Below are 14,238 nucleotides of genomic sequence, written 5' to 3' on the forward strand. Positions count from 1 at the left end.
GAAACGACGTCAGTCTTTTCCGTTCTGGATGAAGGTGGGAATCTGTACATGGGTCGTCATTCTCATGCCTGCTGCGATAAAATACATGCTGCTTTCGCGTTTGCCGGTCTCGTCGTTGGAAGAAAGTGCTGCGCATCCTCACCATCTGACGTAGGCTCGGCTAGCGCACACAGGCAAATCTCCGGCCCAACCGCGATCTCTCTCGGCCACACCAGCAACGTAGCGCCCACGCTACCCCGCCACCATGACACGCGACGGTAGGACCCTTGCTCTGACCCGCTACCGCCATCCGCGTTGTACCTGATCGTCGTACTAACGTCGTGTAGGTGACAACTCCACCGCGCACACGCGCCGCTTGTCCCACCACTCAGCCGCTCGTGGCATAAACTTCTATGAGCCGCGCACTTCTCGCACTCGCGCGAAGCTTCGAATCCCGGCGGGTCACACCAAAGAAACCTACGAAGTCGACTGCCTCACACACAGAAGATGCCCAGAGAACTCCGACGAACCGGAGTATCGTGTGCGATGGGCTGGGCTAGACGAGAACGGCAATAAGTGGCTGCCGACCTGGCGGAATGCGAGCGTGATAGGGGATGTCTCGATCGCGGAGTATGAGGCTAGCCATGCGCAGCCTGAGCATGAGGAGATGGACGTCGATACTGCACCCGAGGCCTCCCCCGAGCCCGGTCTTTTTACCATCAACGCCGCCCGCGCCCCGGCACTTCCAGCCACGCCAGCTGTGCCGGCAAAGAAGAAGGAGAAATTCAAAGGATAAAGAGAAGCAGAACGTGATGAAGAGGGCAGTGCAAGACGATGACGACATGTGGTTGGGAGAGAGAGGGTCAAGACAAACAGAAGAAGGGCAAGGGCAAAGAAAAGAAGAAAGCTAAGAGGAGCGCAGGGCCGCGTTACAACGTCTTTGATCATGTTAGGAGGAAGGACGGACTCGGGATCGGAAAGGACAGATTCAAGGTGGGGGGTTACGCAGCGCAGACTCGCCGGCTATCCTGGCATTCCCGACCTTGCCATGCCTGATGTTCTTGGACTTTCCAGTCTCAGGCTCCCTGAGACGCAGGCTCATGGTCGTATCGATATCGAGGCCCCGCCCGGTGCGCAGATTGGATCATACTAGAAGACGGACGGAAGACGAAGACACGAATAATGACTACCACGATGATACCCATCCATATCTATGTATATCTAATAAGTTAATGACAACCTTGCTTGACATTATCTGTCAATCATTCATCTTCGCCGTGGTGCATCTGCGATGTGATGACCCGTTCTTGTCCTTGATGACGAGGTTGAAACTTCCTGAGTCAGATATAGGCAACAGATAGTAGTAGAAGTACTCATCATAGCATTATCTTAATCCAATACTTCGTGGTCGGTTCGTGTCATGTCTGCCTTTCTACACGTGAGTTATCGGTTCCGGGACGGGATGTATGCGTCAACTTCAAGTATACTTCCGGCTGAATTCCAAGGGAGGAAGGCTTCTAAAAAATCAAGGATGTCGTTCTGCCCGGGTAAACTTAATGGTGGCAGTGAGAAGTTCATTGCCCGCCTGGTGTGTTGAAGGTTGGAGGGAAGGAGCGCGGCAGCACGCCACACGTGGTGCAGTCTTGCTACCGCTCATCAGGCTGATTCCGTCTTAACACGAACAAGTCCAAGCTTTGTGAACACGGTCTTTACACCATCGCGATGTGCCGCACTCCATGCATCGCCGGCACAAGTGCAAAAACTCATACATGCGACGTGGTGCTTCTCCTATCGCCAGACACCGGACAAGATTCATGCCAATATCTTGATCAGAGATGTAGAGGGTGCTACATCACTTCTACAAAAAAGCTCATTCTGGTCCGAAATCGTTGATTGAGAAGGCATGGCGGCTGTGGGAAAAGTCAGACCCCGTAGGTGATGGGTTGTGAAGTTCCCGGGCTGACTCGCGCCTCCGCCAATAGCGCTCAAGAGAGCGCCGCGGGAGTGGTCATGTCGCGATAGCTCCGTGTTGGGATCGCCAGCCGCGTCAAAACTCGCAACATTCATCAACACGCGCATCTTCTTCCCTTACGCAAGATCTTCCAACTCAAATACAGCTCATCAGTATAGGCGCGACGCGATGACAACATTAACAGATCTAGTTGGGCCCGGCTACCTCGTTCTGGAAAGACCATTCCGGCATGAAGGTGCCCGCCGCTCGGTGAGGGCAGGAGACGACTGCGCGTCATATCCGCTCAACGTGCGCGCCTTAGCAGCTGAGTATCGCAATGGCTTATACCCATCTATTCCGCAGAGGACTGGTCGCGATGGCAAGCCCGCGTCTGCCTATATCGACACTTCTCCTCTACCAATGTGACTTGATGCCTGCATGAAGTCACTCTTACAATGCGTGCATCATCAGCAAAACGAACCATGTGGATGTTGGACTTCCATTCGTTCGTGTATCCTACTGAACATGGCTATCCTTTGGACCAGTGCCGACAACGTCACAAGGACAATGTACAACCCACGCCTTCAAAAGTCATACGTCTCACATCAGGCAATATCTCTTCCAGGGAGATACATCACCAGCTCAAGCGACCAAACTAGCGAGATCACAATTGGCTGGAAGATACACCTACCTTTCCCATAGACCGAGGTAACACCCAAAGCTTGACTGGCGCTGACAAGGCATGCAGCACTGGGACATCTCGCTACACCTACCCAGGACCAACGCACGACGGACAAGATTGGGTGAGCTGTTCATTACTGGAGTCCATGCTTACATGCCTAAAACCATCGCGCGCATCAAAGTCATCACCTTCTCGCTACCGCTTGAAGCCACCATCACCAACTCGACAACGCTGACCGCAACATGTACAGCCAGCTTGGAGTGGTGCCTAGTAGTGATAGGTCGTGCGAGAAGAACAAAAAAGTATCAAGCCTTTTGACCTCGCCAGACTCCGACATCGCCTCACGACAGGACTGAAGACCAAGCAACACCAGTCCCATAAGACTACATCCTCGACACCATAGCCACATCTCTGATGGAGGTTAGCACGTCTTCTTCACGCTCCATGCAACAAAGGCCGGATAGTCCACTCACTACTCGTCCTCCGGTTTGTGGATGACTTCGATCGGGCCGTCAGACACCAACTCCCACTTGTTGTTCCTGCACTCTTCGAGCGTTTTGCCGAGATAGTAGACACCAACCGTGTCTGGCTTCCACAGGTCGTTTAGATCGTACCACCTCGACGGCGACATTTCGTTTTCTTCTTCGTCGTCCTTCAGATCCAGAGGGATGGCGTAGATCCCACTGATGAAACCGTTATCTCCAACCTGCCCTACGGCGGCGTATGGTGTTTGTTGCGTGTTGATGCCGCGGTCCTTGGTGTGCTCCTCGGCGTTGATGATCCCGATGTGTACCAACTTCGACTTGTACAGGTTTGGGGATTGCGCGTTCCCGGCTGCATTCGGGTCAGCTTCGAACCGCATCCACTTCGTTTGTTTCAAGGGTCCAAACGATCCTCCAGACTGTGGGGGTTGGGCGACATCGTCACTGCCGTGTCGCTTTCCCAGATGATGCTTGGCGTATATGAACGGGGTGGAGACCGCGTTGGAGTAATGATTGATCTCGCTGATAGCTGGAGGGGCGTAATGAGCGGTGAGCTCGGCTGGAAGAACCTCTAGATAAAGATGAACGTTCTTGTCGCGGCCCATGCCGTAGGTGTGTCGGCTGGATAGCTGCATTTCAACATCCCGCATACGAGTGACTGTCGACTCCTGGTTGAAGTTCATGCGAAGCACTTTATCCAGATCGGTCTCTCCGCCCGACTGAGACATCCGTAGTTCCGCATATTCATCCCATCTCTTCATGTATTCGTCCAAGATGTCGCCAAATTTCTGTTCATCTTCAATCTGAGGTGTTGACACAAGAAGTCAGTAAGTTTCTTCAAAGTAGCGCATACACCGTAGTTCTTACATCGACCTTAAAGAACTCGCAAATTTGTTGCTTGAAAGGAAGCGCGTGCTTGTCGTTGCTAGCTCGCCACCTAGAGAAATCTGCATATTGTTGGGCCCCAACGTGACGCGCTTTCTCGTTCGTGTCAGCCATCCTGCCAAAACCTAGCGTACGCAGGTGTGGACGTGCCTTTTTGTTCGTCGACATTCGATGATGGTTGAGAAGGCGGGCGGGGAGTGAGAGAGGTGTTGCACGCCGAAGAAGACGGGAGAATGCCATGAGCGCGAAGATTGTTGTGGTAAGTTGAGGTTTAATACCCAGGTAGATGAGGTACGCAGGCACTAGTAGAGGCAGGCAGGTGCCCGGGGTAAGAGGGGTTTTGATAGGCTAGAGGTGAGACTAGCGAGGGTCTAGCGCGTTGACTGTGATAGCAAAGGTCACGCCCAAATTATCAACGTCGCGATATTATTGTTAAAATCTCGGTAGTGAAGTCATTTCGCACGGATGTTGATCAACTAGTAGACCATTTTGGACAAACTGATCTGCCCAGGCTTCCGAGCGGAGAAATTCATTGTGCTATGCATAGCGGCTGCAACACCAAACATGGTTCCTGTGCGACTACGTCAAAGCGGCGAACGATTGTGGAAGCAAATTCACCAGACTGTTGAGTCTACAACACACAACTTAGATGATTGCGCACTCTATCCTAGTGGCAAGACGGTGACAAACGCCGCCACAACCTGCGGGTTTCTCCACAACAACTGAGCAATGTCGACACCAGTCTGCATATCTTTTTGAATGAATGCACAAATGTTTAGAACCAGGCAAAGAAAGCTCCAGTGCAAACATAATCTCGCAATAGTAACCTCACAAACATGCTAAACAAAGCGGTACCAAACGAAACACGAACAAAGATACCTTCCACCGACGCGAGTGTGTCAACATGTCAAACTCAAGAAGAGCCAATCGTGGCCCAAAGAATGCTTTCAGATCTGACGAGGGCAATCATGCTGAGCGCAAGCGGGTCTAGCACTGGCACAAGGAATGCTTCCAGACAAGACGCGCAGCAAGCATGTCGATTCGACGCAGTTCCAACGTCGCAAATCGACAGCGCAAGTTGCTTCTCGCCAGAGCTCATCAAAGAGCCAATGGCAGGTGTAGCAAGCGGTATCAGGTATTTGGGTCACAACAAAGTACCTGTAGCAGAGAGTTGGGTTGTATACGCATCTTGAACGGTTCACGATAAGTTTATTGCCAATGGCGCTTATGCAAAGATTGAATTCTGTATCAATCCATCGAAGATACTGCGCATCAATGCTGCTACCCTATCGACCATATCGCTCATTGCCTGCTATCAGATGCAAATCTACACTTCCAACGCCCCCAATCGTTGCTCTATCTCCCGATTGCCCTTTGTCCTCGCTGCATCCTAAACCTATTGTACCTTTCATACACCCTACTGGCAGAGCAGTATGTCCAGTTTGTGAACGTATCGCCTCAGTACATTTGGATCAATTTTTTCCGGGCAACAATACTACAAATGACCGCATACCATGCAAGTGCAGAGCAAGTCTTGGTATTGATGCTGTGCGGGATCTGCCATCATGGACGGCGAGGGTCAACCTCGATTCAATTCCACACGATCCAAAAGACAGTGCGGGAACATTCGCGCGAGACGCACATACGCTTCTTTCAGTTGGGAGGGCCATCCAGACGCTCGTAAAAGAGAAGGGCCATCTAGATCTATCGCCATCTACCACTCATCTCAACGCCGAATGGGCCAAAAGCGACCCGAATTCCAGCGTTGGAAGACAGTGGTACCCATACATTGACGACGTGACTAGAGCGCTTCGATGGCAAACGTATGGACTACTCCATCCGAGGTTTGTCAGTCTCAGGGCCAAAGCCATGTTCAAGAAAGATGTGCCGAAAATGAATGCGACGATGCAAGCGCTACGGGAGGTAATCAACTCGCTCCGAAAGCTATTACCAAGAGAGATCCGCCTTCGAAGTGTGGCTCATTGGCATGAGGTGCGAGCATCGCCTTCGGAGATTGCCCTCGAACTTGTTGCTCAAACTGTACATGCCGAAAACGTACATGCTGAACCCGGTATTTATCCAGAGACACCGGAACAATTCAAGGTATTTCGTAAGTTCGCCATAGCACCCTTCGAAGAACACTGGCTAACACTGAACCTAGTTGGGTCGTTTAAGGAGACGTTACAAGACCTTGGCCTAGGAAGGAGAGTCCTTCCCATTTGTTCTTATGTTATCTTTCCATCTAAGGTCGCCGAGCCAAAGCGAGGACTGCACTGGGTCACCGTCCGCTCCACGTTCATGGGGTGGAATCATGAGGGCCAACAAGCATTGCTAAAAAAACGCCGGGATGGCCTTGCAAAGTCTTTCGCTCACCTACCTGCTATGCAGAGCGCCAAACAAGACCTCATCAACAACTTCAAGGCCCATGACATTCCGCAAGGTACCAAGTCACCGTACAAAAAGGCTCCTCCATCTCTTAGTCCTGGTATCGCTTTCAACAATAACATCAAGGCCCGCTTGCCTTGTCAGATATGCGGGTACTTCCATAATTTCCACATCTCGCATAAGGTTGGAAAGACGAAAAGGATGGACGAGCGCCTTTGGAAGAAGGAAAGGGCGATCTTCTCGTGCGCCGAGCTGGGTGTCGCTGCAATTATGCATTGCGTTGACGAGTTCGACCGAAGGCGCGAGGGGTCGTAAACATGCTGCAGCCATGAAAGACGGGCTCTGGCTGTACGGAGAAGGGAGGACGTCGGAGTCGGTAGGAGAAGGTATGGTTTCTCGCTCATCGTCGGGTATGGTGCACTGGTGGATGCTTCTTTTGTGGCTTCTTGTTCAACTTCGTTTGTATGTGGTTTTGGTGTCGCTCCTCTCGTCTTTTCTCAAGGTTGGCCCCAATGCTTGTCGCTTGTTTTGCAAGTCAATGCACACATTATCTTAGTGAGTATTCACCTGTCTAAGTTCAGTTGAGTGTATGGAGCGAAATACGATGCAGATGTTGGCGACATCAAGTACCCTGTTGCACAAATGCCATGTAGCTCATCGTTCATAGGGCATTGTTGTACTGCGTAATAAGCAGGCTGGAGGACAAGGAAGACAGGATGTGACGATTGAAGAGATGAGACGGGGAATAAACTTAGGTATACATGTGCCGTTCACTGCTACGACCTCGCGTCTCATGATGTATAATCTCCGAAGTTCGTTGCGTTCGCCTTAATCTCCATAGCATAGTTGCACTTTTCGTGGTGATTTCGATGAGGCACATCATGGGTAACTGGCATTGTGGAGATGACAGTACCACGCACAAACACCCATCATGATACAGCCACTTCGGAGGAAGATCTCGACACCCAAAGTGTGTGGCGATGGCTATGCGGGCGAAGTCGGGTTTCGCGCTGACGTGTTGAAGCCAACTAGGTACGAAGGTCATCGACGACTGATGTCTGTCCGAGAAGGCATGACTGGATTCAGCACATCAGAGCAGTTGCAGTGTCGGTTGGTGGCTCACAACGAGTCGCTGAGGGCGAAGCTTCTTAGCCAGGGAAGTGCTGGAAGTTGCGAAGGAGAAGGCGAGGGGGTGACGCGGCGTTCAATCAGCCTTGGGCTCGGGGCTTTCTCGGCCGCGCTAGCACCCGAAAAGGAAGACTTCCGCGGCGATTTCGAACTTCATGAGTTCATCACAGATGCGTTTTCGGGCAGTGTCTTTATGCGATCGAAATTGTATGGATCAGCTTACACACGTGAGTATTTATCGCGATCAAATATATGTGCTGAAGACCAAGCTCCTTGAACAACGGCCCGATGTCTGACCCCGTTTACCACGGGCGCTCCCCCAGTCGACCACTGACCAACGCAAGAAGGTCGATCATCCTAGTACGCCAAATACTCTGCGACTTCATCTTCATTAGGTATCCACATGTCCAGCTCGTCATCCTCTAGGCTGGGAGCGCTCATTTCGTTCGCGCGAAGCTTGTCAACTTCTTCGAAGTCAACAAGGTAACTACAATGCGAGCGTTAGCGTTTTATTCAAGGAAAACAGGGAGCCTACTTACCACTTGCAAGTCTCCTGATCCCACATGATATTGTGCAGGCCACGATCGATTGGCACAACCCCACATTTCACCACGGCACTGTTAAAAAGTCAGCACGATAGGCCCGGGGTTGGTAGAGGAAAACTTACAGCCATGCCACTTTGAAGGCTTCTCGGACAACCTTCCTCTTCTCAAGAGCCATCTCACAGAACATGTCCATTGACAAAGTCACCCCAGGCAACTTGTTCATGAGCATAAGGACACGATAGCCTCCATCTATGGCTTCATAATGGAAACCCGGGCGCACCGTGCCTTCAGACGTACCACAGAGCCAGGGAGAATGCTGACATTTTTCATGCCCAAGACGGTCAAGAGCTTCTATCTCATTTGTTGTCGCGGGACTCGAGAGTGAAGTGGTAGGTGTGGTGCACAGCTTGAGGTGATCCTTGTATGCAGGCAATCTGGTGCCTCTGGTGTCGTTTTGATCACGTAGCTCCGCCTCGCCATCATCGATCATTTCCTGGTACTCCTCAACTGTACGCCTACTCGCGCGAATTCTGATACTGTTACTAACATGTCTAGGAGATTAAGGATTGTTACTTACTGGAACTTGACTTTGACTACACACTCGCCGATGGCTTTCCAGGGCTCATCTAGGCAGACACATGTGTAGACCTGGCGCGCTTCGCAGGGACTGTGGTCATCCTGGAACTCCAGCGTTGATAGCGGTGCGAGTATCTTCCATCGCGCATCCTTGGTGGTGCGGAAGATTTTGCCGACGTATGGATTGTCGCGCAGCCACTTGGGTGACGGCCTTGGCTTGCGGGCTTTCGCATGACTGGGGGCAACATCACTCTCGGGCTTGTGAGAGTCGCTGGAGGAGCTCGAAGTGTTGGAGATGGGACGAGAGGTCATCCTGGAGAGATATGAACGGAGAATACTGCAGCGTGTACAATGATGCGGAGGTGGATCGATGTTAGGGCTTCAGTGTGTTGTTGCACCGGCCGACTACCTGTGCTCCAGTCGGAAATGCGCTAACTCTGGTACTAGCTCAGTCCGACTTAGCGCCATCATGGATCAGTGATCATTGGCCAATTCAAGGCTCCGCTTTCGAGCCTGGAGTCGAGACGTCTCGCAGTTGATATTGAATGTGTTAAACAAAGAGTTATTATTGCAGTCTCGAGAAAGGTATTACTCCCCTTAAGAACCAATTAGTAATCATCATGGAGGGCCGCAATTGAGTAAGCCAGAACAGCGAGTCTCGTAAGTGCCCAGGTGCCATTCATGCACACGAGAGCCGATCAGATCTACTCATGAACTCCGTCGCTCCGCTGCCTATACGTTGAGCCTCTTAGATGTACTGTTGGGTATACACCACTAAGATCTCCTAAGATCTGTTCACATACATCGATACGAAGAGAGAGCTCTGAAGAATGCAAAGTATTACCAACCCTTTTCAACGAACCGTCGTTCAATGTTCCAAAGCTGACTACGATATCCCAGGTCAGTGTCACCTACTGCGCCCGTGCTGACTTCCAACTCTGCATATAGCTGGGGCATCTCTAACCGCTTCTCCATGCCCGAAAATTATTCATAGCTGCCTTACTTGGCTCAGCTATGATAAACTCTTCACCTTCTACTCATTGGCGTTGGTGTACTCGGGTCCAGTCTACGCAGCCGAACAAGGTTCTCAGCCTGCGCTCCCGCTTCATCAAACTCATCAGGTCCATCAGTATCGTCAGACGGGTCAAAACCATCGTCGATGTATTCGCTATCATCGCCATCGTCGATATCAGCCACCTCAAGACTGCGCGCTGACTCTGTAACCTCGGAGTTCTCGGCACTTTGGGGAGGAGTCTTTGCCCAGCTGACCTTGCGCGGAGACCTGGGCTTTGGTGACGGGCTATTCTTTGTGTTCTGTGCCCTGGACCGCTTCAAGTTGTCTTTCAGTCCTTTTACCGTCTTTTTGATCGCATTCGCAGCTTTCATGGGCGATTCTTTGATAGGTGTCAGAACGTTTGAGAGCTGATTCCTGGAACGCAGTCGCCGAATCATGGATTTGGAGGGTAAGGGTGGTGATTTGGAGGGTAAGGGTGGTGATTCGGAGGGTAAGAGTGGTGTTTTGCCGAAGTAGGGCGACCCTACAGCTGCTGAGGGAGTGTTGGCAGCAACCGTCCGAGAGTACCAATCATCTTGCTTCGGAATATCGCTCGCTTTCAACCTCCAGCCTTCACCTCCATCATCGACGACCTTGTGTAACATAAAGAGAGTTGTGAAGCGGGTACCGAATGTGTGTACGTTGTTCCCCTCGTCCACACAAGTCGGGGTATCGTAGCGGAAGACGGGCGAGTAATAAAGACCATACTCTTCCGGATTGGATTTGCGCGGTTCGATCCTGAGAAAGATGGTCTCATTGTAAGTCGAGACGATGCCGTACTTGATCTTGTGTTTGTACATATACTTGGCGGGCTGCCCTGTGATGGGGAGTTAGCGCGATCGAGGACGTTCAATGCTTGGTGTGGCAATGCTGTGCGGACTCGCAGAGACATGTCATAACTCACCAAGAAGGTTGCGCAACGATCCTGGGTTTTTAGAGGCGGGATCCTTGATCATCTTGGCTAGATTATGAGTCGTGCACATCTTGAATTCTCCTATGATGCGCACTGTCTCATCGCCGCCGTTCGAGTCGGAAACATTGAGGATGAGGTCGGGCTCCTGGTCTTTCGGGCGTGATTTGACATCCTCACCTTTAGAGCTGGGAACCGGCGGGTACAACGTCAGTGAATGTTTCACATGCATGTCGCGCAGTGGGCTTACCTGGAGCATTCAATGTGAATGGGCAGGAGCATTGCATCGGCTTCGGATCTGCATCTTGCAAGCGCATGTAAAACCGTTCGCACTGGCGTTGCCAGATTTTGCTTGATGCGCCCATCGACGTCGATTTCAGCCGCCATTGTAACCCCCTCGTCTGCGACGAAGTCTGGATGATATACGAGAATCACCGGAGTGTTCACGTTCGTCATGGCTGGGCAGTTATCGAAACTATACGCGGGTGTAGATGGTCAGTATTTGTCCCCAATGCTGCTCATATAGGGTTACTACTCACCTTGGCTTGATAGCAGCTAAGAAGTCCTCCAGCTCGTCTTGGATGTTCCACTCCCCCAAATGACCCTCGAACATGTGGCGCATGCTGCTCTTTGTCGTGCCCTTTCCTCCATTCTTTACTAACAGGAGCCTTGGAAGCGACGCACAGATAGTCTCCCATGCACTCTCGAAGATATCCGAGAGCTCCAAGGTTTTGGACGTCATGATTTGCGTGAGCGAATTTGGCCTGTCGATCGTGAGGTCGTAGTACGTGATTCGCAATAAGGACGCGTGCTAAGGAATCACAGCGCAGAGCCGTGTCGCCGTGGATGGTGCGTATAGAATTGTTGCCTAAACAATTTTGACTCCTAGGCGCTCATGATTTGCCCCACCGGTGTTTCCCTCTTCTCCCTCTCTCGCTATACCAATCTCCGCACCTTGATCCGTGCGCGCTTTCTCGCTCCAGAGGAAACCACAGTCACCGCTCCAAGAACGCTTCTCTTGAACAACTGTGCGGACGTGATCCACTATGACTTCCACGCCAACCGTTTGACATACTGAGAACACTGCATATATCCTTTATCATTACCCCGTGCACGCGAGCGTGCAGTTCATATGTCGGGCGGTATTGACAGTATTATAACTGTGTGGAGTATCTTAAGGCCGTCGCTCTAGGCCATCTGAACGTTCTTCTTCACCTTGCGCTCTTCCTTTCGCCCTGCGAGTCCGACCCACGTTCACTTTTCCTGCGGCCTTTCCACCCGGGGCGACAGCAGGGGTATCTCGACTTGGCGCGTTCACTTCCACAACAAGATGGCGTTCCAGCAAATTCTTTCGTTATCCTTTCTCTTGCGATTAGGAGCAAGAGTATCGTTGCTTGATATACCCCATCAGTCAGCATGGCGCTGGTACGTTGACCCCTCGTGCGCCATTAGTCCACTCGATGTTAACAGGTTATGTAGAGCAAGTACGGGTTCAGGATCCGAAAACCGGTATGCAGACAGCTTCATCGGCTTCAAGTAGTTTCTGATCGACGACATAGTCGCCGTTGCCGAATGCGAAAGCTGCGGCTGGTTCTGCAAAGGCGAGTAAGGAGAAGAGCACACTCGGTGCCCCACGCAGTCGTAACGGTCAGACCAAGAATCGTTCACTGCCCAAGAAAGTGAGTACCATGCGTCAAGGACATGAGCATTGCCGGCAGCATGGAGCTGATGTAAACGTAGGCAGCGCCGTCCGTGGTGCCGAAGGGAAAGAAGACCGCTGGCTTCCGGACTAATGGCCAGCTTCGTATCGAGCCAACTTCTCTGAAGTCACGAGTAACTCTCGATGATCTTGCTGAGGGTACGCAAGCCGCGCCCATCTGCATCGACAACGATGGCGATGATAACATCGGGATCGCCCAACATCAAAAGAGCTCGGTTTCGGTCAACAACGACGTAAAGAGTCAACAGAGTCTCGTAAGAGCGTTTACGCCTCTCTCCGTGATCGACCAAAATCGCGGAACCGAAGTTCCGTCTCTTCCCACATCTGCACCCCAAGGCGCCGAGCTGAATGAAGACGTGCCTTCCGGCGCTTCTCGCGGCAGCAGCCCCATCGAGATTACCAGCGAAGATGACGAGCAAGCCTCGGACACGGAGCCTTCTTCCCCCATCGATGGGTATAAGTCTCCGCGGAGAAAGTGCTTGGTCAAAACAGGGCGCTACAGGGCTTTTCGCACGGGTCTGTACACGTTGTTCGCGATTACGAAACCGAAGGCGCGACAGATACCGTTCGACAAAGTCCTCAGAGTCATCAACAACAACCTTTCAGTCGAAAAGCAGTTCTCTCCTCTGGAAGCAAAGCAGGTCCTCAAATATATGAGGGAGAAATTGTTCGACTCGCTGTGCGCCGATCGGGTAGTGGACGTGAATCTGGAGGGGATCAAGTTGTATGCGTAAAGGGGATGAAAGGAATGCCGGAGCAGGGGCGTCGGCTCTATCTTTGAAGCTTTGCATAAGACAAGTTGAGTGCGCCTTCACTTGGAGTCGATTGGATGGTCGGGGCGTCTCAGAAATAGTGTTTAATGTACCATTGCGCGATGGCATAACCACGCCGAAACTTAATACGAATGCGCCATGACGATGAGTGTTGCGTCCCGGTTATCTTGCAAGAGACTACCGCCCTCTTGCGCTGATCTGGAGCCACGGTCCGACCTGAACAGCTCATCGTGAAAAGACTTTCTCACTCCGTGTGAAGTCCAGCCGTATTCTTATGGTACAGCACATAGCTAGGCCGCAGTCACACTCCGCCCCTTCCCGTGTGTATAGTGACACTGTGTACGTTGGAATATGCGTCGTCTCGTCCGTCGGGCATCCATTGAGGTGTGGGTGGTTATGACATGGGCGCGGTATTGGTAGCTAATCGAGCTCAGCTGCGTCGCGATCTAGAAGAGCGTAACTCTGTCGTTGTTAGCATGGCGAAGTGGGAGATTCAGACAGTGACCTGCCTCGTGCCGTCGGAATGGGATATTACTAGATACCCGATGGCTACTCGAACAGGCGCCATGCAGGGGAGACTGAAGATGCGCGTCCGTTATGATGCATATAGACCACGCAACATCATCCACGTCCAGCCTGCGACGGCGTTCCATCAAGGCGCGATGAGGTCCAGCGTTCCAGACTTCTCAGCACACAGGGCCAATCCTGCGGTTCCGCATCCCTTGGAAGCTCCAGTGGCTCTCCTCATCATCCCCAGCCGCCGTAGTGTGTAGTCGTGCTTGTTTCGGATGCGCGTGCGGGCATGCGCTACGGTATGTCGGGCTTGAGGTCAAAGTCGTGAATTGCAGTGGCTGGCGTCTGGTTTATCTTGAGCATTACCGATGCGGAGATATCTAGTATGAGGGACGCGCAGATTACATCGGGACCCAGAGTGATGTACTAGTTGCGGTCAGTGGTGGTGCATTGGAGGTATCTTGTACGTTCTTACACTGGTGGTGGTCATGTCGATGATGCCCACGAGGGTGCCGGCACGGCTGCACAGAACGACGACCGTTTCATACCGGCTTCGGCCTGGGTAATGCACCTGTTGGATCAATCGCGACGAGTTGAAGCTTTCGCAGGGCGGCGACGTTGAGAGTGGTGTGGAACAACGGCTTCATGATGCATC

General features: G+C 51.9%; 6 protein-coding genes across 6 annotated transcripts; 3 read left to right on the forward strand and 3 right to left on the reverse strand.

Moving 5' to 3' along the window:
- Window positions 1-244: 244 nt before the first annotated feature.
- On the forward strand, window positions 245-775 carry J4E79_011099 (uncharacterized protein; the record flags this gene model as incomplete). The annotated part of the gene is made up of 2 exons (XM_049359930.1): window positions 245-257; window positions 327-775. 2 exons carry the CDS (start codon window positions 245-247, stop codon window positions 773-775), a joined length of 462 nt encoding a protein of 153 aa, XP_049205571.1.
- Window positions 776-3,084: 2,309 nt separating this feature from the next.
- Window positions 3,085-4,093, reverse strand: J4E79_011100 (uncharacterized protein; the record flags this gene model as incomplete). The annotated part of the gene is made up of 2 exons (XM_049359931.1): window positions 3,085-3,897; window positions 3,962-4,093. 2 exons carry the CDS (start codon window positions 4,091-4,093, stop codon window positions 3,085-3,087), a joined length of 945 nt encoding a protein of 314 aa, XP_049205572.1.
- A 1,755-nt stretch (window positions 4,094-5,848) lies between these two features.
- On the forward strand, window positions 5,849-6,679 carry J4E79_011101 (uncharacterized protein; the record flags this gene model as incomplete). The annotated part of the gene is made up of 2 exons (XM_049359932.1): window positions 5,849-6,089; window positions 6,141-6,679. 2 exons carry the CDS (start codon window positions 5,849-5,851, stop codon window positions 6,677-6,679), a joined length of 780 nt encoding a protein of 259 aa, XP_049205573.1.
- A 1,170-nt stretch (window positions 6,680-7,849) lies between these two features.
- J4E79_011102 (uncharacterized protein) lies at window positions 7,850-8,925 on the reverse strand (the record flags this gene model as incomplete). The annotated part of the gene is made up of 4 exons (XM_049359933.1): window positions 7,850-7,979; window positions 8,032-8,109; window positions 8,160-8,567; window positions 8,615-8,925. The coding sequence occupies 4 exons, from the start codon at window positions 8,923-8,925 to the stop codon at window positions 7,850-7,852; spliced, it is 927 nt and encodes a 308-aa protein (XP_049205574.1).
- A 714-nt stretch (window positions 8,926-9,639) lies between these two features.
- Window positions 9,640-11,319, reverse strand: J4E79_011103 (uncharacterized protein; the record flags this gene model as incomplete). The annotated part of the gene is made up of 4 exons (XM_049359934.1): window positions 9,640-10,484; window positions 10,572-10,765; window positions 10,828-11,052; window positions 11,117-11,319. The coding sequence occupies 4 exons, from the start codon at window positions 11,317-11,319 to the stop codon at window positions 9,640-9,642; spliced, it is 1,467 nt and encodes a 488-aa protein (XP_049205575.1).
- Window positions 11,320-11,993: 674 nt separating this feature from the next.
- On the forward strand, window positions 11,994-13,031 carry J4E79_011104 (uncharacterized protein; the record flags this gene model as incomplete). The annotated part of the gene is made up of 3 exons (XM_049359935.1): window positions 11,994-12,002; window positions 12,137-12,256; window positions 12,318-13,031. 3 exons carry the CDS (start codon window positions 11,994-11,996, stop codon window positions 13,029-13,031), a joined length of 843 nt encoding a protein of 280 aa, XP_049205576.1.
- Between the last annotated feature and the right edge of the window lie 1,207 nt (window positions 13,032-14,238).

The sequence above is a fragment of the Alternaria viburni genome, assembly GCF_023758015.1.
Source record: "Alternaria viburni strain BMP 2772 chromosome Unknown scaffold_37, whole genome shotgun sequence".
Taxonomy (NCBI): Eukaryota; Fungi; Ascomycota; class Dothideomycetes; order Pleosporales; family Pleosporaceae; genus Alternaria; species Alternaria viburni.